A 23,337-nucleotide genomic window follows, 5' to 3' on the forward strand; every position below is an offset into this window, starting at 1 on the left:
AGGGGGAAACATCTACACCAGAACAAAAATCTTGTTTTCAGAAAGTTTTGTTTTTTCCAAGTTCCTAATTCCTGACAATCATATTAGATCAGTATAATCGTAATAACAAGATAAGGGCAGCAGATAACGTTCCTCGGGTACAGTGTGCAAATCTATTGATCATGCTGCCATCACAGAGTGTGATGGAGGTTGACTAGATTTGCTCATGAAAGCCCGCGTCGAAGCTCTGCTGATGATTCAGATTCATCTTGGTTCCCCTTTTTGCTTCAAAGATCACATCAGAGCTAGAGTGTCACATTGACCATATTTCTCAAGCCCTAGTCTTGGAAAGCCACCATCCAGTAAGACACTCGTGCATGACACTCCACATCCCCTGTTTGTAACATTTGGGAGCACTTGTCAATTATTGATCAATTAAGAAAGTAAAGTCCTTCAGGGCTGTTCCATTTCTATTCCAAATTCTTTCTAATTGGCTTAAGCAGAATTAAATTGTTCCAAGTCTTTAGAAATTGATTTGGCAGAGTGTTGAAAGATTGGCAAACCTCATGTTTGGCCAATGCAATCACAGGTGCATCCCACACACTGGTCTGAGAAGGAGCCAGCTTTCACATACTGTAGCTCAGTCCGACAGATATTTGCATTTGAATCAAGAGTAATGGCTGGTGAGAATCATCTCATAATTCCTTGGCCTTCCAGGCCCCCTTCTGAGTGCAAAAATAAAGCATCAAGTTAAAATCTTACTTTAGGTATTTAAAGCTATAATATGAACCTACATCAACAGTAGGCAAAAAAGTGACTATTTGTACTGGTGCTTTGCTGTAGTATAGAAAAAAGCCTGAGAGCTACTGTATGTGCAGAAGATTCCCTTGTTCTCGCTGAAACTCATCTACAACACCATGATGGGAAATATGTAATCCACTCTTTAAGCGCGTGCCTCCGTTTTCTTTGCTACAACGTTTTATTTGAACCAAGTGGGCCTTGTTTTCATTTTAAAGCACCAAAACGCCTGCGCACAAATGCCTTTTCCAAAGAGTGCAACTGAGTTTGTCGGTGATCATTCTGACAGTTTTATAGCAGAGCTATAAAGTCTCAGTGCATCATGAGACTTAACAAATCAGTCCAGGAAACCACAGTTCAACTCTCATTTAACCGAACAGCGCGTGTTCAAAGGAAATCCTGTGTTGCTGGGCCAGATCAATCTGGAGAGGCAAGATTCCACATCTGTGTCATGATTCCTGTAAAAATGCCATAGCTAAAGTGTTTCAAGTGTTTAAGGTAGTCCAGGTGGGCTCCATGCTTGTTGTAATCCTGGTGAGGAAACCACTGTTGCTATTCAAAAATTATTTCAAGACACATTATTTAAGTGAGTCTTTCAATGTCCTGATTTAAATTACTCAGATAGTAAAAAGAAGCAGTTAAAACCTACTTCCTTCCCAGTATGAAGCAACCTGGATGCAGCTGGGAGATCTTGATTTTTTGTGTTTTTCTTGTTCTGTTCCAGAATGAAAGTTTAATTGCTGAAACAACCAGACCACCCCTAAAAACAAAAGCCACCGGAACAGTATTGAAGCTCAGGACAAAATCACATTATACTCCAAATGAAAACACTTCCAGTAGATTTTAAAAATATTGGCTGTCACTTGCTGACAACCATTGAGTGTTCAGTGGTCTTGCACATCGTGGATCAATAAAGGAGCAGCTCAGTGGAGAATTTAGGTGACACAAATGCAGTTTATACAGACAAGGGTTACAGGCTGTGATTACCGAAGCTGGCTGCATCTGGCCTAGGTGAAGCACAAGATAATTGCTCAGGCGAAACACTTTACCCTTCACAGCAAATGTAAAAGATGATGACTAAAGCATTTTAGGTAGGTGAGGAACCTGTGCAGTTACATACGTTTGAAAAAAAATCTGAAAAGCACTTCGAAACATCAGTTTGGCAAACTGCATTCTTTTACAAAAAGTAATTAAGCATCTAGTTTTTGTAAATTCCTGAATAACCCCCTTTTCACTGTGAGGTGTTTATGTTAGCCTTCACGATAAAAACATTCTTTTGAGACAACTACTCAATTTCCCCGAAGGGAGACTGAACCTAAAGCTAGTTATTGACTTACAGGTGTTTCTATGTGCATGAAAGGAACGGAAATGGTCCTTAGGAAACCTCTGCATACAGAGCTGTCCTACAGCATCTTTACCCCCTGGAAAAAAATATCTAAATATCCGATTTTCAAACTTATCTTCCAACAGAAGCAACAGGGAGAAGCTGGGACTGGACTCCCCCCTGCACCAAACAAACATGAACAGGGAGCACACTGTAGCTGCTGGTTAGAAATTCACTTTGTCATGTGGGAGGCTGCAGACTGACCTTGGCTTACTGAGCCACCTTCCTATGGCTCTGAATCGAGGTCGCTCTGCTTGGATTTGCCCAGCTTTCCTTACCTTGCTGCCCCCCAGGAGAGTTCTCCTTGACCCACACTGGCTGTCCGTCCCTGGCAGTTTGTGACACCCCTCCCTCTAACACCGCTGACCTCATCCATCACGGCCTGTTGGTTTGTCTGAGGCAGACTTCCTGTTCATCTGCTCACAGAACGTCCTGTTTAATGCCAAGCCAACACACAGCACTTGAAAGTATGAAACTTAAACCTACCTCTTTCCTCACCCTCACTGTAATGCAGCTTTTAAGAGTCCATATGCAATGCTACCCAGGTCTTTTCCAATATTAATTTGGAAACTGATAAGAAAATAAGTCAATTGAAATAGGATGGTTATCGTCCAGACTATTGCACAAAGGAAATGATGCATTGAGGATCTGGATTTGACTTAGTTCTGCTTGTGGATCCATATGATTTAGATTAGATGGACCTTTTTTAAAAATAAATACAGTATTGATGGGCTTATACTCATTTAGTGGGCCAGCAGTTGGTGTGGTCTATATTTCTGCATTCATGTACAGTACATGCAATGTGAGACAGGGCTGACTGGTATTTTACAAACCTGGTCAGTTTTTCAAAAAGGTGCTAACAAAAGAGAGAGAAGGGCAGCTGACAGTTTTTGAAAAGGGTCTCCACAGACTGCGTGTGGCCCTCAGAGACTCACACAGCTGCCTACGAGGAGAGATTCCCGTTTTGCTTATGTCTTCACAATTTCTTGTTAACTGCTCTGCTAGGGCTGTGCTAAGGGGTCTTGACACTGCTTCAGGGCCACAGGAAATCAGGTTCTTCACTTACTTTTAAGTTGTCACCCGCTGCTTTGAGGTTAACAGCCTGCCTTGGAGACATTAAAGAATCATTTTCTCCTCTTTTTTAAGGTAAAGCTGTCAGAACTGTTATATTATTCCACTCACAATATTGGGGAAAAAACATTTTTTTTCCTTGTGCATAAAGGAAAGTAATTTGGACACATTTAGAAATGTTTTCATTTCCTGATAAACAACAGTACCGAACTGTTTGCAGATGCATTTTAGAAACATGGTTTATTTCTATGTGGTTTGGATAACTCAGCGTTCTCGGCACTAATTAAATCCTTTATTTGAAAAATATGTATTGAGTCCCTAGACGGTAAACATTATGAAATCAGTGAATTTTGATTCCATTTACTATTTTCTGAGCAGCTATCTCCTTGCAGCAACATAAGCTTCATTAGGAAGAATGCAACTCGATAGAACAGCCAGAGACCGGCAATATTATATAATATAAAAATAAAAGAGCGTTCTCACTTTTACATAAGGATTGAGAAATTCTGTTTTTGCCCTTATTATTTTCCAATACCTTCATTAACCCCTTATCTCCATGTCTGGCAAATACGTTTTTTCAGCGACAATTAAAGGACGGCTGTGGATTCAGTTGTTTTCTGAACAATCCCAGTAGACTGATGTGGTATCACAGGGGCGCCGTCTTCTCTGATCGGGAAATCGATAGCGTTACTGTCCTCTCGCCCGGGAGGAGTGCCCAGACCCAGGCTCACATGATGGGGGGGGACGTCATACTTATTTTTAAAATAAGTTTTTATTTAAACACCAGAAATACAAAAAAGGAGGCAGAATATTGGAACAGATACAGAAACAGACACTGCACAGCCAGAGGAGTTCACAACTGTAGAGACTAAAAATGATACTTTTTACATATTTCCATTGTGTGTCTTGCCTTTTGATTCTTTACATTTCTCATAGAATTTAAATAAAAAAGGAATTCAACTTTAAAGACATGAATAGAGGGAGCAGTATTAGACCATTTCCTTTTGTGGATAAAGTCTTTAGCCAAAATAATTAACAGATTAATAATATAAACATATCCTTGGAGGAGAGGGGGGCTTATACTCTCGGAGAAACAGCGCGCCGATCGATGCTTCCAAACAGTTTTATCAGAGTTTCATAATTCATCTACAGGGTTTTAGTCGGGTCTGGTGTCAACCCCCTACAAAGTATTTTTGTAAGACACGAAAGGCAATGTCTTTATGTTCATCCATGAGGAAAATTAGCTGCCTCGCCTATAGAATCACAGGCTTCGCCTAGCCTATATAAAGCTCTCATATCACAGCAGAATGGAAACTTTTGTTGTTTTCCCCCAGTTGGTGTTTGCACGCTTGTTGTGACGGATTGGGTCAGTAACCGCATGACTCATACTTCGGAATCTGTAGCAACAAGATTCAAGCGGATCCATAGACGCGAAATCCATGTTTTCTCCCCCCCCCCCAAATAGTCTAATTACAGAAGGTGGATTTTAAACCTCCTCTGTGCCGACATCCTTTTGTTTTGTTCGCTGTCACACGTTGAACTCGGGCAAAGCAAGTGTCTGGAGAGCTGGGTAGCCTGAGGATTGACTGGGCTGCATCCAGCTAACGCGATGAAAATGCAAACATTCTGGTTTGGCGATGGGATCTGGCTTTTCTCGTGTTGACGCCGCGGAGAGCATCACCCCCCTCCTGCCTCAGTCAAAGGGACCAGAAAATGGTTTATGCGCAGATTGTGTGACCGAATGGGACTGACTCCGGAGCGATTTCCTCCACAGCTGGAATAGAGCAATTCCTGGCGATTCAGGACCGTTTTGTTTACCAGTGCCTGCCTGCCTGCACACCACCCTGCCCATTCCTCTCCCAAGTCTTCCGAGTCCTGTGCCTTTGGAGAATGTAAACTGGAGCCGTGCGCACGCGTATTGCGCAGTGGAAGCCATGTTAAACTTACAGTGAATTCGGGCTGAGATTTTTTCCCCCCCTGAAGCTGTTCATGTTTGTTTATTTGTTTCTTCTCACCTGTGAAACCGGGCGTCCCGCGAACCTCAGAGATCAGCGAGAGAAACCGGAGTTCAAATTATGAATTCCAGTTTCGACCTGTCCAGGCGGAATCCGCAAGAGGATTTCGAGCTGATTCAAAGGATAGGCAGCGGTACATACGGAGATGTGTATAAGGTAAATGTACATTTCTTTTATATGTACGGGGCAAGCCCGAAGCGTAACATACATATGCATACATGGCGATCAGCGTGCGTATTTGGCGAAGTGGTTTTTGACAGGAGACAAAATGGTGTTGTTGATGTAAAATATCAAAATGGAATTCAACCGGAGGTGATACTGCACAAATGAGCGCTTAGTTTTACAGTCATAGAAGGTATTTGCCCCCGAAAAAGCACTTGGACGAAGTATACTATGGATTGGTTTAGTATCATTGGTATATGTAGTTTAGTTCTACTTTAGGTGGCCCATTACAGATCAGCGGTGGTGCGCCGTGTGTTGATTGTGCGTTGCGTGTGTGGTGGGAACTGTGTTGCCTTGGTGTCTCTGAAAATGTCTTGCAGGGAGACCCAGGTTTTCCACAACAAAGTAGGCCCTAACCACAGCAGTTCACACAAGAATGAAGTGAAAGGGCGCAGATTACGTGCCTTTTGTAGGAGTGAAGAAAACTCAACGGGCTCAGACGTCTGCGGGATTTTTCTAAGAGCGAGGACCGTGTAGTTTTTACGTTTTAATGTTCTCGTCGTGCCAGGACGCAACAGCGCGGGTCTGCAGACGCGCTGCGTGCGGCTGGCCTGTCTGGAAAACCTGTCCTGCCCATTTAAAAACACGAAACTTGGGAGATCTTTTTTTTTTCTTTACCGTCGTCTGTTGTTTGTTGTAATATTTTGTTACTGTAATGTGACATTTGTAGTGCGTCACTTACTCTTGAAAGTAAATAAGTAACAACATTTGCAAGGTGCGCCAATGCAGACGCGATACAACTGTAGGAGTGTTAATTTAGCCTAATTTTGTTTGACATATTCCTGAGCCAGAGAATTATTACTCAGCCCAAGTTCTTTATTGTTGCATTTTTCTATTGGTGTGAAACAACTGAATAATAGAAAAACTATACTATGGATTGGTTTTGCTTCTTCGTGTGATTGTGAGAATTGCACTCAGTCCTCCTTAAATGTTAATCTGTAGTTAACAGCACGTTTGATTAATTACTAGACCTTTGAGTCCTAGTTTAAAAATGAATTCACCATTAATTATTTATAATATTTATTAATGAAATGTTAACTTATTGAAATTGTAAGAGCTCGTTTTACAGGAATGGATCACTGATATCCTGTACGAAATAGGCCAGTTGATGTAGAAGAGTTCTGCTACTATTTTACAGTGCAGACTGCCAACCAAAAGACTTATTTTGAGTAAGATGTTCAAGCAGAAATATTCCCATTCTTCCTTAAAAGGTGGAGGGTACATCTGATCTAGATGATTCAGTGAAATGCTTTAATAAACCTTCACCATGTCAGTTTGTGATCGCTGCTTTTATTTTAATTTCTTTTAACCACATTGAAAGATATTTTGAATTAGAGAAATACAGATTTATTTGGCAGGGGTCTCAAGTCTCTGTGTCCGTGCTCCTTCAGATGAGCATTGACTGGGCCTAATGCATAAGATGGATGTGAATTGGATGTCATTTCATGGGCACTGTGTTTGAAGATGATTTCAGGGATAAGATAAGATGACTTTATTGGCCATATACATTTTCTTGTATTAGGAATTTGTCTTTTCTCATACCCCAACTTGCTCTTAATGAGACACACAGACAGGGAGAGAAGCCTGGGATCAGAGCGCAGGGTCAGCCATTTATACGGCGCCCCTGAAGCAGTTGGGGTTAAGGGCCTTGCTCAGGGGCCCACCGTAGTAGGATTCCTCTGCCGGCCGCAGGATACGAGCCGGCAACCTTCCAGCCACAGGCGCAGATCCTGAGCCACAGAGCCACCTCTTCTTAAGAGGACAGAAAGGAAAGTTGGCTTAGGAGCACCTGGTGCTGTGCACTGGAGTAGGCAGCTGATACCCCAACGACACTTGCGGGGAGACTGGCCATCTACAGTGTATGGGACTTATCTAAACTGCTGCCATTTTGGACTGTGGTTTGCACACAATCTCTTAGAGTTCCAGACTCTGGCACTCCTTTGGCACCCGTATCTCAAACAGGGAGGGGAGAATGCAAGAACAAAAGAATGGCTGCTAAAGAGAGGTGGCCATTTGTCCCATCTGCCCTGTTTACTCATTAATAGCTTATTGATCCTATGATCTCATCCAGCCTTGAGGGAAACCCAAGTATCTTTTTCAAAAACATGGCTGGGTAGCTTGTTCCACTCCCCAGGGGTAAGGAATTGCCTCCTGTTCTTGGTTGTTTACATGTGTGTCCTCTGGTTCGGGGTTCATGTTTCACTGTTCATGTTGAAGAAGTCCACTGCGTTGACTTCATCAGGATCTTTGAGGATGTTCAGTCCCCTCAGAGTCATTACTTTACGTCCTAGAATGGCTGATTCCAGAGAAACAATAATTACATCAAGATGTAAGCACTGTCCTCCCTGAGGTTAGTAGGCAGTGTGTGAAGGTAGATGGAGCAGGAGTGGAAGAAGAGCCAAGGTTAATGTGGAGTGGGAACACCTTTGGTATAATTCATAAAGCCAGGTTCAAGCTCAGTCACATTGTACATCAATGGTGAATCCAGCTGTGGGTTTGTTTTGTGTGTTTTTTCTTCACATATTTTGTGCTTGGGTGTTGAAAGGAATGGTCTAACCAATGTGTAAACTTGTGAATGTTCTTATGTGTCTGGGAATGGCCTGTTTACAGCTAAATCCAGACTTTTAATGTAAAGTTATATATTTCCCAAATAATTGGCCAGGAATATGTACTATTGGTATTTAGAGACGTCAACTTCCTTTTGATTTTGGGAGAGAAACATCCGAACCTTAATGTTATTGCTGTGCCAATACATGAGCCAGAAGTGTTTACAGTATTTAGTTGGCTTCAGGCTGTCTTGACACTGGAGTGTACCTTGTATAGCCCATTGTTTGAAAGCAAGCAAAAAAAGGAAGCTTTGAACCAAAAGCTCTCATCAGATTTTCAGCTGGCCTCTTCACAACTGGACAATGGGCAGTTGGCTGCTAAATTCATCCTGTTTTTAAACGACAGGCTTTATTCCTGAGTAGCGTTTATTTTCAGTCAGTTTCCATTGTTCTGTGTCTTATCGGTTTTTAAAAACAGCATTGTGAGTCTGAATTTTAGTGTGCTTACGTGGACTGGATGAAGTATTTTAAACGGTTATTTGCTCTTGGATACTATCTTTAAGAACTTGAAACTGAGTTTTGTCCAGTTTAGAATTTCTAAAACTCAATCCTTCTTGAAGTGTAATCTATTTATTGTTACTGAGAAATTCTCCAAGTAAAAAGTTGGACCATTTGGTTGCTGTTTTTAATGTTTTTGCATTCACTTGTTGAGAACAAGAAAATGCTTAACCACTATGGTGCAGATAAATACATAATGATTGGTTCATACCTAAAGAAAAATAAGATAATGTTGACCACTTTACTGTAGTAATACAGGCTGACAGAGAGCATATACTGTATGGAAGCTCTTCATCAGGGACCATGTGTATTGTACTCTATTTAAATTGAATTTGAATGTTAAGTTACTTGACAAAGATACCACGAGTAGCCATTTTGCTGTAAAATTTTTCCAAATATTCCTTTCAAGTTTCTGTAAGGGCATAATATTTGGGCAATACAGTACTGACAGAAGAATCCATTGTGCTTGTTCAGCACAAAATCTTATTTAGAATTGAGTAATTCTGAAGTCAGATGGCTGAGCACATCATCAGAAGTCCGTGTGGTAGGTTAATCACGGTACAAACTAGTCTCTTATTTTTGTGAAACTTCTTTGGTATTCGACTATACCAGGTCACTCGTGCTCCTTATTGCCCTCTGGAAGGTCCATCCCAGTTCTAAAGGGAAGCGGTGGATTGTGTAACCAGATGCTGCTGCTGCTTAGCAATCTGTTTTCCTTGGCTTCCTTGGGAGTTTGTCATTTCCTCCCTTTTCAGGAAGTGCTGCTTTTTTTTTTCCAGGGTGCTCGCTGTTTTGACTCCCAATTCAAATTCAACAGCAATTTGCAAAGTAGCTCACAGATCCCCGAGAGAATTGATCCTCCATTATCCGCAGGCTGGTGAGACTATTTGTGTCTGAGAGGAGTCCAGTTAGTTTGGAAGCTTGAGCTTTTTTGCTGTTTCATGCAGCCCTAGTGCTTAACTGGTTCCATTCTTTACCCCTCTGCTTCTACTTTTCTTAGTACCACCATCCACGGTCTCCTCTGTGTATTGTAATTGTGTTTTATCTTGTGTATTCTTCTTATTTATTGTTGTTGTTATTCTGTAAAGCGCTTTGAGAAGCCACCTTTAAAGGCACTATATAAAATAAAGTTTATAATTATTATTACTAGTAAAAGTAAACAAAATCAGAAGAGACTTATATATTGTCTGATGTTATCTTCGTGGTTATCTAGATGTAGCATTTTTACAGTGTGACTGTAAAATCTTGTTTTTTACTGTGCTGTAAAATAGTGCTTTCAAGTTTCATGTGCTAGTCATATGTAAAAAAAAAAGGAAAATAATTATTTGCATTTATATGATGTTTTTCATTGCTAGGGTTCCAAAGAGCTTTACCTATAGGAGAAGACCCAGTCCTCTTTAAGTTTAGCACCCACGTCAGTGACTTCCAGCAGCCATTCAGTGCCAGCAGCTCCACTACAGAGCAGATCAGGTAGAGAGGTGAGAAACTGCTTTGCCTGTTGGAATAAGGGAGACATTTAGGTAGGCCACATTGTGCCACCCACAGCACGTTGTATTTTGTCTGTATCAGTTTCATCTAACTCTCCATTGTGAATCTTCTGCATAACTGAGGCACAATTTATTTGAGCTTCCAGGTTCGAGCTGCTGCTGTCTTGGACAGAGGTAGCAGTCTTTCTGGCAGATATCTGCTGGGACAGGAGCTGAGTGCTCAGCGTTGATTAAGCGGAAAACCTGTTCAGGCATTAATAAGTTATATGCATCTATAACCGTGAGGGGAGCCCACAGGGAAATTTAGCCAGCATCCTCAGATTAACACCTCTACTTTTAGAAAAAGGTACCTGGGATCTTTATTATTCTCTGTTTAACTTTACATCCATTAGCACCTTTTACAGCATACATAGTCGCCATGCTGAAGCCCTGGATTGTAAGTCACATTGCTGAGAGAAGAGCATCGCCGTCTGATCCTTCAACACTGCTCACAGCAGCAGCAGACTGGTCATAATTGATCTGCCATGCCAGTACTAACCAGGCACAGCCTTGCTTAGGTTCTAAGGCCTGGCGAGATCAGACTACATGGTGCAGAAGACTGAAAACTACAGATTGACAACGATTGGAACGTTTAATGACTGAAGAGCAGAAGGGAATTTAACTGTTCATTACAACTTTTTTCAGCTCTTAATGATTCCTGAATGCAGTCCTGATTTGCCTTCTCCTGGACATGACTGGATTCTTCTTGTATTAGCTAGTAGTTGTGGTGGATAAGGTTAGCGGGTTTTTTTTCCCCCCAACTTAAAATTCAGGTTTTTGGTTTGTTTGCTCTGTTTTTGTTTGAGAGCTACAGGTTCTGTACCTGTTACTTATGATGGCAGAATAGGATCCTAAAAGGTAAACTTAGACTTTGTTGGTCCTACACTCCTGGGACAGGGAACATCCTAATTATCTGTCTTTTCTTTGGAGACTTGACAACCTAAGTATAGGTTTTGGGAAGTTGCTATTAAAAATCTAGTTTTCCTTTCTTAAGTTGTATATACATATCTGTATTACATGTTATTCAGAACTCTTACTTTTCCTCATTGTTTTCCTTTAGGAAGAGGTGGAAGGTTCCCTTTCAGTTTTACAGCTTGAATGCTGTTAGTAATATAAATCTGTTAATGTAAATGAGATCTTTTAGGACTGCATGTCTGTATTTTTACAACAGTACCAGGTTTTGTCAGCACTAGGAGGAGGAATTAAGAATATTGTGTTTTTCTAATTTCATGAAGAAGGAAGGATTAACTACAGAACAAAGTAAAGAACTAAACAAAGAAAACAAAGAAATTATTTTTGCTTGGCCTATCATGGCCCTGGTTAGATTGACAAAGTACATGAGGGAAGATTCCATATACTCTTGTGTTTTCATGTTGGTTTCACAAAGAGCCCACAGCAGTGATATTCACTGCTGGTCTTGGAGAACCACAGTCCACCTGGTTACTTAGCTAACTTACAATCCCCAGTGAGCAGCAGTGGTAATACAGACACATTAAGAGAACTGTGCATGCAGGTGAAGTCACTGAGAGTCAAGCCCGGAATGAGAACCTGGAGAGATAAGATGACTTTATTGGTCATATACAATTTCTTGCATTAGGAATTTGTCTTTTCACATACCCCAGCTTGCTCTCCATGAGACACACAGGCAGGGAGAGCAGCTTGGGGTCAGAGCGCAGGGTCAGCCACTTATACGGCACCCCTGGAGCAGCTGGGGTTAAGGGCCTTGCTCAGGGACCCAGCAGAGTAGGATTCCTCTGCTGGCTGCGGGATTTGAACCAGCAACCTTCCAGCCACAGGCGCAGATCCTTAGCCACAGAGCCACCGCTCCGCCTTTTTGAAGATGCAAAAGATGTCAGCTTTACTGGATCAGGAATTAATATTGTTGTACCTTTGAGCTGCCTTTGGATTTGTATGCAGTATGTGGAAAACAGAAGGTACACTAGTGGAGGAGTCCAGTATTTTTCTCCTCCATTAAGACCCACCATCTGCCAGTATGCGTTTTTGCTTGACCGCTTTTTTGTGCGTATGATTTAGTCCCAGTGTTTTGTTTGTAACTTGTTTTAATCTTTGAATTTGTTTTCAAAACTGAAGATGCAAAATGCCTCCCGGCGCTGCATGACCAGCTCCCCACCTGGTGTGCTTGGAGAAGTGTCCGAGCCTCCACGTGTCGCTGTGACTACATTTCAGGAGGGATGCTCTTTGGGGAAAATTGCTGCAGCGATGTGCCCTGTGGGAACAGTCTCCCAGGAGCACTGGTCTCCCGAGGAGCTGGCCTTTGGCTTTGAACAGTGTGCGTTGTTGAAGCTCTTGCTTTGGATGTTGATCAAAAAAAGCTGGCTGCAGACTCAGAAAACTTCAACGAGGAGTACTTGTTTTGTTTTTTAGGGGGAACCTTCACCTTTACTTTGATTTGCAAACACCATCCTCAGCTGTTATAGTTGGACGGCATGCAGAGTAATTTATTTATGGCTACATAATTGTTCTCGACTTCCAGACGTGCGGCACAGTCCAGGAGGCACAGTCTATGGTGAAGGTTGCTCGGCTGGGGAGAAAAAGTGAAGCGTCTCATTTGAACTGCATAAGCTGATGGTTGAGCTGGGATTTTAACACCAGATCATTCAGTCTCATATTGCACAGAGGCAAAGCTGGGTTTCATCCAGCGTGCTTGATTTACAGTAACGAGAGAGGCATGAGGCTTTTTATTTAGTGGCCTTTTAGTTCTGCGGAGATCAAAACAGGGATTCACTACAAAAGTGGTGACTGTCCATAGGGTGTAGGATTACCGTCTATATTTCTGATTAGCATCTGAAATCATTTTTAGACTAAAATGCTCTTTGGTGTTATTCTTTTTTGTTCTGAGATGCCTGTTGTGTTTTCAGTATGCTGTGCATTTTTTGCAAGTTGACTGAATCCCTGTAATTAAAGTAAGCTGGAGGTACCATGTTATTCAATGAGGGAGGACAAGATGTCTTTTAAAGTTTACATTTCTGTGTTTTAACACCACAGAGACATCTGCTTGCAAATGAAAAGTAATCCATTGCTTAGAGGAGAACATTTATTTTTCTTTTCATTACAAAACATCAGAATAAAATGCAAGGCTCTAGACGGGCTTCCAGGACTTCTGCCAAACTTGTGGAGTCTGATAGGATCTCAGCAGCATGTCTGATTACGCCTTGTACAGTGACTTAGAATCGGTGGTAGCAGTAATGATGTCGCATCATCACACAAGCACTAAACTGCATAATCCTAATTATGAATGTCCAGACTCCCCATGTTCCACAGTGCAGTAAGCTTGTTATGAATTCTCCCCAATGTGGGGTGCTGCGGTGGCTCTGTGGCTAAGGATCTACGTCTGTGGCTGGAAGGTTGCTGGTTCAAATGCCATGGCTGGCAGAGGAATCCTACTCCATTGGGCCCCTGAGCAAGGCCCTTAACCCCAGCTGCTCCAAGGGCACTGTACAATGGCCAACCCTGCGCTCTGACCCCAAGCTTCTCTCCCTGTCTGTGTGTCTCATGGAGAGCAAGCTGGGGTATGCGAAAAGACAAATTCCTAATACAAGAAATTGTATATGGCCAATAAAGTGATCTTATCTTATCTTTTCAATGGAGAATAGCTGGTGAATGTTAGTAAAGTGTATGTACTGCATGTACTTCAGCAGTGGTTGGTAAAGATAACTGACAAGAAAGGCCTGTGATTCTTTTTTGTTATCTAATGTGACTCATTTCAATGCCTTGTGTCCCTTTTAAATTGCCTTGCCTCCTGTTCTTCTGGTCTTTAAATATTCTTCATGGTCCTAATTTTGACTCTATTATTAACTTAAATTAAAACCACTCATGTGTTTTACCTTTCTGGTTAACCTATTAACCTAGAAATTTCCTCTGTAGTCTGGCTCACGGATGAGCGAGTCCCGAAGCCCTGGTGTAGTTCTTTCTGTTCATATAGTGCTTTTATGGACACTCCACTCAAAGCGCTTTAAAGATAATGGGGGCTCCCCTCAGAACAGTACACTCAAAACACAGCAGCTGTCAGCGGAGGAGGAGAACAGAGTAATGTAGCCACTTCACAGGGCTTATTAGTAGGCAGTGGTTAGTAAACAACGGGGGGGGGGGGAATTTGGCCAGGACACAGGGGTTAACGCCTCTACTCTTTTTGAGAAACGCCCTGGGATTTTTAATGACCACAGAGAGACAGAACCTTGGGTTACAGTACAGTGTCCCATCACTATAGTGGGGCATGAGGACCACACGGAGTGAGCACTCCATACTGGTCCCACTAACACATCTTCCTGTGCAACCTTAGCTTTCCCAGGAGGGAAACGCCCGCTGAGCTCCAGTGGGCTGCCAGCTGGGAGTTGCGGGGCGATATGGCTGCTGGCAGTAAAGACGTGCTCCGGGCGAGCCTCGAACGCCCAGCCTTGGCATTGCTCTGCTTTGTACTGCACGATAACCGATTGCGCCACTGGAACATCGGGCACCAGCTGTGTCCACTAAATAAAATCCCAGGACCGCTTGCCTCCCGGATTGCCGTGGGTGTAGCGGTGAGGCTGCGGCCTGCGCCGGGGGGACTGTGCTGCTCGGTGGAGGCACGGAGGAAGGCAGTCCCGGTCTCCGGAGGCTGAGCTTCATTGTTTGGTGGCGATTGACCTTCGGAAGTTGGGGGGGGGGTGGAACGTGAGGTGATTGCCATCTCTGCAGTGGAAGTGGTGGTCCTCCCTGTGAAATCAGGAAGGAAGAAGGAGTTTTTTACCTTTTACTTGATGAGCTTCAGTTCACAGGCGCACAATAAAAACCAGACAATAAAAGATGCAGGAATGGGGCTGGTTTAATGGCCACTCCTTCACTGCTGTGTTCACTGGCTGGCTGCTGTGTGTGTGTGTGTTTTTAGTGGATTGTTTGACTTGATTGTGGAGGTTTCTATGGCAACCTGAAGCTCCCTGGCTCACTAATTAATGGAAACTCTTCAGATCAGTGAAGGAGCTAAACGGGGACGAAAATGTGTTGTTGGCTTTAGATTCCCTTTTAAAAATATCTAACATGCTATTCAAAAATGCATGTTTCTGTAGTTCGCCAGCATCAGTATTTAACTAGAACAAGAAGGAAGTAAATTTCAGGAAGTTTCACAACTGCGCAGTCCAGCGTAAGAAAGACAAGACACCAGCCTTGTGACTCGAAAACGGCGTTGAATATTACACTTGTGCCAGATGTTATGTTGTCTCAGTCCCATGTACAGTACTGATGGCACATCGTAATATCCCTGAGTGTTAAGACCCATGATAATTTCGATCATGCCAACACTAGCTTTTCTGTAATTAGAATCCTAATGAAATGCTCTTGCTTCCTTCCTTTAAACCACACTGGAGTAGAGGACCTGATGCTGTATGGAATTTAATTAGCCTACTGCTTCGTGTTGCCTTGGAAGCAAGTTGAGAAACTGTAACTCCTGTGGTGTTGTCAGTCCTCTGAACATCCGAACCTGTTTAAGCTGCTGCATTTCTATGACATCTGTAGCTATTTTCTTGACCTCTGAACTGGATTATTGCTTTTTGTTAGGAAAGAGGGGGAGTGTAATTATAGCATAAACGTATGAACCTATTTGTGGAGGGGGTTGTGCGGGCAGGGCTCTTTTGCCAGGCCATTGCTTCTTCCATCTGCATTCTCCGATTCCCAGTCCTGGTCAGCTGCTTTGACCGTTACTGGGAGGAGTTCGTATCTGCCGAGCCTGCCTGATACACACACAGCCTGAAAATGATTCCAGCCCAGCAGTTTCACTGTTGGTCTATGCAGCTTGCAAAGCTTGCGTGCGGACCTCAAGAACTGCTCTTTTTAAGTCTGTGAGGTCTTGCGGAGCTCCTGCTGGGCGCCGCCCTGTCCGTTAGCTGTTTCTGTTCCTGTTTTCGTTTGGACGACATGCGAGTTATCCTCCTGGTCTTCTGACGTGGGCTAAGGCACCTCCAGCATCAGGCAGCAATGAGGCGACATAAGCCTGAGGCAACGGTGTCTAACGCATCTGAGAGACAGATGCAGAATTTACCTGGTGTGTAGGATACTGAACCAAGACCAGAAAGAAATGCCACCCTGCCCAGGTGAAGGACATTTTACAGGTCTCCCTCTTGTAAAGCCCTGGAATTCTTGAGAAAGTGAGCTGTCAAACGTGTTTACTGACCAGACTCCTGACTTTGAAAGAAGAGCACATCTCCCACCTTTTGATGCCAGTGAAGATTTGAAGTCAGAATTGATTCATAGAAGAAAGGTGGTGAGATGATGCAAGTGTTCCCTGATAAGTGCGATTTTCTAAGCACAATACGCAAAAACAGATTTTTGTTTTTCTTTTGATGCATTTTTGACAAGCCTAACGATTCCATGTCTTTTCCAGTCAACTCAGTAACGATCTCTTATTTATCTCCACATCCAAATTATAGTTTAAAAAAAAAAAATAGAAATGCCAGTTCCTTTCTCTGTACCCTTTGGATTTGAGAATGAGTAGGAGTCAGGAGATTCCTCTAGCCTGCTCGCCTGCCTTCGAGCTGCTCTGTTAACACCTCCCCAGCAGCACAGTGCTGTACCTCCATTCCAGTCAGAGGCCACTCGTGGCCTGCATGCGCCTGAGTGGCCACAGGAGGCGCTGTTCCACCGACAGCCTGGCTGACTGTTCTCGCCAGTTTTTCCTCAGCTGATTTTAATGACCTAACATTGAATTATCCGCTTGGCTCTGGAGTTGTTTTGTTTCATTCTTTGAATTTCTAGGAAATGTCACGATTGAATGCGATTTTAAGTGCATCGTCCGTCTTCTTCCTTTGCGCTGTGTGGCAGTTTGCTGTAATGGTTGTGTAGCGATGTGTGGCGGGTCGTGCTGTTACAGTTTTAGCTGTAGGAGGCCTGTTGAAGGATTTCATTCCACTACAATATGTAATGGCAGGGGGCAAGTCAGAGCTGGTTGTTTCTGCAGTTATGGAGGGTTTGGTAACTTATTTCCCACTCAATATCGCTTGTTGCTGCAAACCCTGATGCTCTTGGTGTGGGCTGCTATGAAGAGGTGAATGAGTGCTATCTGAGGGAATGGATATAAAAGCATTTTTATTTTTAGGCAGCACCTTGTCTGTCAGTTTTTTTTTCCCTCATCACTTCCTTTGCGTATTTGGTCTGTTTTTCTGTTAACGGGAATCCTTTCAGGACATCTGTTTCAGGAAGCAGTGCAGCCTTTGAGGTCCTTACCTTTCTGCTGTTTAGTTCTCCAAGGAAAATATTCAGCCCCTTGGAAAGCAGTGTTTTTGACCTTTGTACCGCTTTGTGTCTAAAAGATTTCCACCCTCTGCCCCAGCCAACTGGGAAATTTGAAACTGAAGGAATGCAGTTTCTGTCATCTACCTTTTTTCTGTAAAGTCCAGAGCATTTCTGTCATCCCACTGCTTAACTTGAGATCTCCCCTGCTGCTATGTGTATGGGCGATTGCTTGGAATGTTTGTTTTTGCTAACCACAGAAAAAAAAATTCAGAAATCTTCTGAAAATATTCAGGTTGCTTTAAAAGGAAGTGTGCTGCGGAGGTGAATTTGGCATCGCACTGAGATGCTGTGAGAGGCCTGCGGGTGAGACAGGCATGTACAGATTGATTCCCTTTTTTTCTTGCTTAGAATTTCTGTCAGATCTAGGCTTTCTGTATCATTCCCTTTTAGGATGTAACTATCTTAACTTATATATTTTTTTTTTGCTGAACGTGAGTCATTGGCACAGCTGGTCCTTGAACTGGGAACCTCTTGGCAAGAAGGTCTTTACCTGAACCATTGAACCAGCTGGTCTGTTCCCATGAATCTCGAACTGTCCAAACTCGTCTCCTCGAGCTGGGCTGTTTTATTTCCTTGTTGGCTTATTGCTGCAGCTTGGCTCCTGACTGTGTTTTGCAATACACCCCTACATTGTGATGGTGTTGCTCATCCAGGTAGTCACTAGAGAGAAGCGCGTGATGAAATTAATTTAAACATACCGCAGCGAGAAGTAACTAGCACATCTTTTAAGTGTGAAAATGTGCAAAAATGAATTCCTTTTTCTGCTACGGCACCCTGAAAGTTAGATGATAAGACGCTCTCGACATTACAAGCAAAAAGAAGGGAGCTGCCTCAGCATGCATAGGCTGTAAAAGAACAAGTAAAGGTTTATTCCATGCTGGAAAGAGAAGAAAGGAAACGCAACGTTTCAGCCGTGGAGCCTTCTTCCCTTACTTACTTTACTTCCCTTGTATTTATATTTATATTTGTATTTATGATTTGTTTTCTAAGGTACTGTAGAGGTCCATATTAAATCAGATTAAGCATTTACTTCTTTATTCCTTTTAAGATATTTTTTAATAATAGAGGCTTTTGTATGAATCTTCATCGTTTTTTTAAAAATTCTTTTTAATTTAGCCCTTTTTCATACATTGCCTTGAACTAAGCAGCTCCTATTCCATAAAGCTTAGCAGAGGAGTGACGAAATGTTACGTGCAGGCTCTGCATTTCAGCGTCACCGGGTCAAGTCTTGTTTTCAGAGTATTGCCGAGGGTGAAAAGGATGTAACGCGGAGGTCCATGTACGGAAAAGGAACTTTTCATTTTAAGGCCGGTTTCTCTGTGAAGGCACGGTGAGCTCCTAAAGCCTTCCTTCATCTTTTTTTTTTTGTACTCTTCCTTCACATCTCTGGCACGATCCACAGTGGACGTGCTGCGAGCTGCATCTGTGGAGGTGAATTGTTTTTCCTCGCTTGGCTAACGTCTTCAGCCTGAAGGAAGGCTGCAGTGCGGATGAACAGCCTGTCGCCTCCCGAGCCATCTACAGCATGCCCTTCGGCAGGGGGGCAAACACACAAGTGGGCCTTTTTACCACGGGGAACTCACATCGGGCAAAAGCAAAACAGTGTCAGCTCAGAACTCACCTGAACATCCCACACCCCCTCTCCATGTGTATGTCCTTACACGTTCGCATTATGCATGACATTTGCAGTGCTGGAGAGCTCTGCTTGTATTTCCTTCTAAATTTGTAACCCCTTGTTATCCTCCTTATTGCTTTCTGTACCTGAATGGCTTGGTGAGCCTTCGTATGGTTCCTGGAGTTTGTCCACCATCCATCTGCTAGGGCTTCAGTCTCTCCAGGCCCCTGTCATGGAGTGTGTCACTGCAGCCAGTGGCTCTGCCCCTGGAGACGCCCGCAGGCCAGGCAGTGTAAGGCACTGAGGAGCACACTGACCTCCTGAAGGGGTCACCACTGAAAGACATGTTTACCCCTGAAGGGATTAGTGATCACATTTGTTTATCTGGTGCATTCGTCCAAGCCAGCTCACAATCGGGGACCTGTCACATACTAAAGGTGGAAAAAGATGTGTTCAGATGTATTAGAAGTAGACGTCCTACGCTCACATCACATAGCACAGTGACCGGAAAATGGTACAAAAAGTATTGAACTGTGAAGCTCTCAAAGTAGTCTACAGAAATACAAGTAAATGGACAAAAATCTGAAGAAGAGGTATTGTTGTGTGGTTTCATTGCCAGTGTGTCTCAGCTGCTGGTCCAGAGCAGTGAGTATCAAGGGCTGTGGTGCTGTGGCAGAATGTGGCCAGAGAGAAACATCTGTACTGCAGAGAGGTATTGAGTTACTATAGATGTTTATGAGCTTGCTAATAAAATATCTGCTCATGTATTCAAGACTAAAGAGGAGCCAGGATTACAGTTATACATTGAGATACACATTTTGTATAGTATTTGCACATAGATAAATACTGTATAATATTTATATCATTCATAGTATAATATTTGCAATACTGCTCTTGGAGACTACCTCTCAATGCTGTTTCTTAGTTCTGTTAAATTAGTTTTAGCAAAAAAATAATTAGAATTCCTTCTCTACAGAATTGCCAAAGATCACTGTGTTGGCTGCGGTTCCTTTAAAATCCTTTTCAGGGGAAGACTCTTGAATAATAAAAAAGGTTCTTGTACAATAGGGCACGTGTATTCGGCAGAAATAAATACATTTAACTGTTTGGACAACCTCTTCCCATGATCATTCAGTACAAAAATTGTTGATTCTGCAGACAGTAACTGAATGATTTTTTTTTACTTCAAGTGGTTTGTTAGAGTTTTGCAGTTCCTTTGCCTGGCCTGTTAAAACGAGTTATCCTGTTGCTTAAATATTCAGTAACAAAGCCAGCTACACTGGGGTTATCAATAGGGTTCTAGTACCCACTCTCTGATCCGGTGGTCTTGACACCAGAGCTTTGTAACGCGTGCTGGTGGGTGTTCATCATTATTAAAACCTGAAGCAGGTCGTGGATGTTGGGTGAAAGCCTTCCTCCATCTCATTTTTCCAAACCTCACATTTCTGAGGACTCACCTCCATGCTGTCACACAAGGTTTAGCCTGAGCGCCAGTTTGCTGGTTTTGTAACTCCAGTGTGGGGACACCTGCGCTGTCATGTATTCAATATATGAATACTAATGTCAGCAGCCAGCCGGCCGCTTCTTTGAATTTAAACTCCTTGCCTGCAGTCACTCAACCTATCATTGGCTTCAGTGAATTGGTATTCTCACAATCTCGATTTTGGCAAAGTGATGTTTATTCTTTTTTCTGGGGTTTGTTTTTAAAGTCCTTAATGCATTCCAGTTGGGGTGCCAAAGTACCTTATCTTCAAAAAAATGACAACAGCATCAGGATCAAAATCTGCAATCACAGCAACACTGCAGATAGGGTGGAGTGATGAGGAATTGCCTCTCTGAGTTAAGGGGAAGCTTTAGGGAAACACCAGACACCAGCATTAACACCGTTACGGGCGGAGCGGTGGCTCTGTGGGTAAGGATCTCCGCCTGTGGCTGGAAGGTTGCCGGTTCAAATCCTGCGGCCGGCAGAGGAATCCTTCTCCGTTGGGCCCCTGAGCAAAGCCCTTAACCCCAGCTGCTCCAGGGGCGCTGTATAAATGGCTGACCCTGCGCTCTGACCCCCAACTTCTCTCTCCCCGTCTGTGTGCCTGTGTGTCTCATGGAGAGCAAGCTGGGGTATGCGAAAAGACAAATTCCTAATGCAAGAAATTGTATATGACCAATAAAGTGATCTTGCTCTTATGAACAGTGCCATAGGACATTGGTTTAAGATCTGATCTGAAGGACTGTACCTTCTATAGCACAGTGACCTTCTCCATAATGGAATTCCTCTTGTACAGAGGGAAGAGCTTCACCTACAGGTCCACCAAACCACAGCAGTAATTTATATTCCCAATGAGATCGTCTTAGTATTTATCATCTTCCGAGATCTGACTAGATCAGACTAGAAGGCAGTTGTGCTCTTGGTGATCTTCCTCGTTTTGAAAGCCGTTGTGTACACTTTAAATGCCCTGAAAGAGTCAAGGTGAGAAACAGATCTCAATTCACTGCCTATAACTGGGCATGCCCATGCAGTGTTCATTAACAAATTTTTTATTGAAATGATATAAAGACCAAAGCTTAAATTTTAAAAACCAGGGAGGTAAGACAGGACTGTTTTCTTCATTTGATACATAATGTGTTTATGTACAGAGTCATTAAAATGTTTGGGTATTTTTCTTTTGCCTTTGGCACTTCGAACCTAGTGACACCTCTGTGAATTGCAAGCATCATTAAACAGTCTGTGTGCTATATTGTGTGACTGCCTGCCTGACAGAGATTCATTTTCTTGCTAATTAAGAAATGCGGGAGGATGTCAGAAAGTGTCATCTGGAACTCCCCTGTCTTCATCTGTCTTTTACACTTTGCCATGTTCAGATAAAAAGGTCCACAGTGACTGTGGCAGGCGTTGTCAGCCTTTTGTAAAGAAAATATAGATCCCACAGAAAACAAAACATAACAAGCTGCTTGGGTCCGTGTTAAATTCAGAATTTTTGTAACCAGGCAGGTGGACTGATGATCATCGGCCAGAAGGATCATGTACTGTTGATAAAGTGTGTCTTGTATTCCTGTTCCCCACTGACATTCAGTATATTCTATGTTATGTTTTTTGGTTTCCATTTTTTTAACTTTTTATTTAAACAACAACAAAAGAAAATACAATGCAAACAAGAGTATATATATCAATAACATCGTCAAGGGTGCATGTTACAATACCAATACACATTATGAAAAAAGTTTAAACAAGAGTCATTTCGCACAACTTACTCTACGGTAAGCTGAAGTAGATCAGGTAGGGAGCTGCGTCAGCATGCACAGGCTGCAAAGGAACAGGTGACAGGTTTATTCCATGCTGAAAAGAGAAGAAAGAAAACACAAGTTTCTATGGTATATTCATATATGACTCTATAGTCTGCTTCATTCTAGTCAGAGGGTATCGCAGGGGCTAGTTTTATGGAATACAGCCTGAGCAGAAGCAGTGAAAACAAAGTACTTAAAGGCACAGCTGAAAGAATGTAGTGGTAAAAAAATTGAAAAAAAGACGTTGTAAAGCCTTCCAGAAATATCTCTACAATTTTTAGCAGTGCAGGTCAACTAGAATGATGCCAATCAAGCTTGGTGTTCTTTGGCAAAACCACTCCTTTGAACAAGGGAGTATGTTTCGTTTCCGAGAATAGAGGTGATTGGACAAACAGATTTTGAGGTGGAGCCTTTTGCGTGATGAGCCGCATTTAAGAAATCGGTTAAGGACTCTTTGCAGGCTTCACAGGTATCTTACCAACCGTCTTGCCTCCAACCTTCAACCTTCAACAACTTGTAGTTGTTGGTAAAACCTTACAGGCTTCTTCAGTTCGGTCACAACAGGCGTTATGAAAATGTGGGTCAGATCACCACCTTGGTGAATGTTGGACCCATTTTTGTGTCACAGACTGCTGAGTCTGTCCCATGGGTACCTGGCTAGGATCACGTTACTTGGCTGCCCTTATTTCTGAATGTGAGTGGGTCAAAAATTAATCCTGACAATCATTATAATGCTTAATGAAAAATCTATTTAACCTAATTGTTTACCTGGTATGGTGTCATTTAAAGTATGCTCCATTTAAATAGACTATTCTTGCCAATTCAGCATTCATCGCCAAATAAGAAGTTAATTAAGATAAACAGAATTTAAAAGGACAAGGAGTAGAAGAGATTAGAAAGAAGAGACTAAGAGCACACTTTGATGGATATTTACTTTTAAAACAAGATTCCAGACACATCTTTTCAGGCTTAGACAGCCTTTAGGTTTTTGTAAAGAATGGTTTGACACATTTTGCAGAAGCCTGTGTTTGAGATGGGTTAGTGCCCTCCCCCTGTTTTGGAG

The 23,337-nt window shown here is 42.7% G+C and overlaps 1 protein-coding gene across 9 annotated transcripts in view; it reads left to right on the forward strand.

Moving 5' to 3' along the window:
- The first annotated feature begins 4,731 nt into the window (after nt 1-4,731).
- The window catches only part of LOC148819943 (mitogen-activated protein kinase kinase kinase kinase 3), a 79,000-nt gene continuing 60,394 nt past the window's right edge, over nt 4,732-23,337 (forward strand). For all 9 annotated transcript variants that reach the window (XM_088933543.1, XM_088933544.1, XM_088933546.1 and 6 more), the window contains exon 1: nt 4,732-5,403. In XM_088933543.1, coding sequence (XP_088789669.1) covers nt 5,308-5,403 — 96 coding nt within the window. In that variant the 5' untranslated portion in view covers nt 4,732-5,307. The remainder of the gene's footprint in view (nt 5,404-23,337) is intronic.

Source organism: Atractosteus spatula, chromosome 15 (assembly GCF_055471065.1).
Source record: "Atractosteus spatula isolate fAtrSpa1 chromosome 15, fAtrSpa1.hap1, whole genome shotgun sequence".
NCBI lineage: Eukaryota > Metazoa > Chordata > Actinopteri > Semionotiformes > Lepisosteidae > Atractosteus > Atractosteus spatula.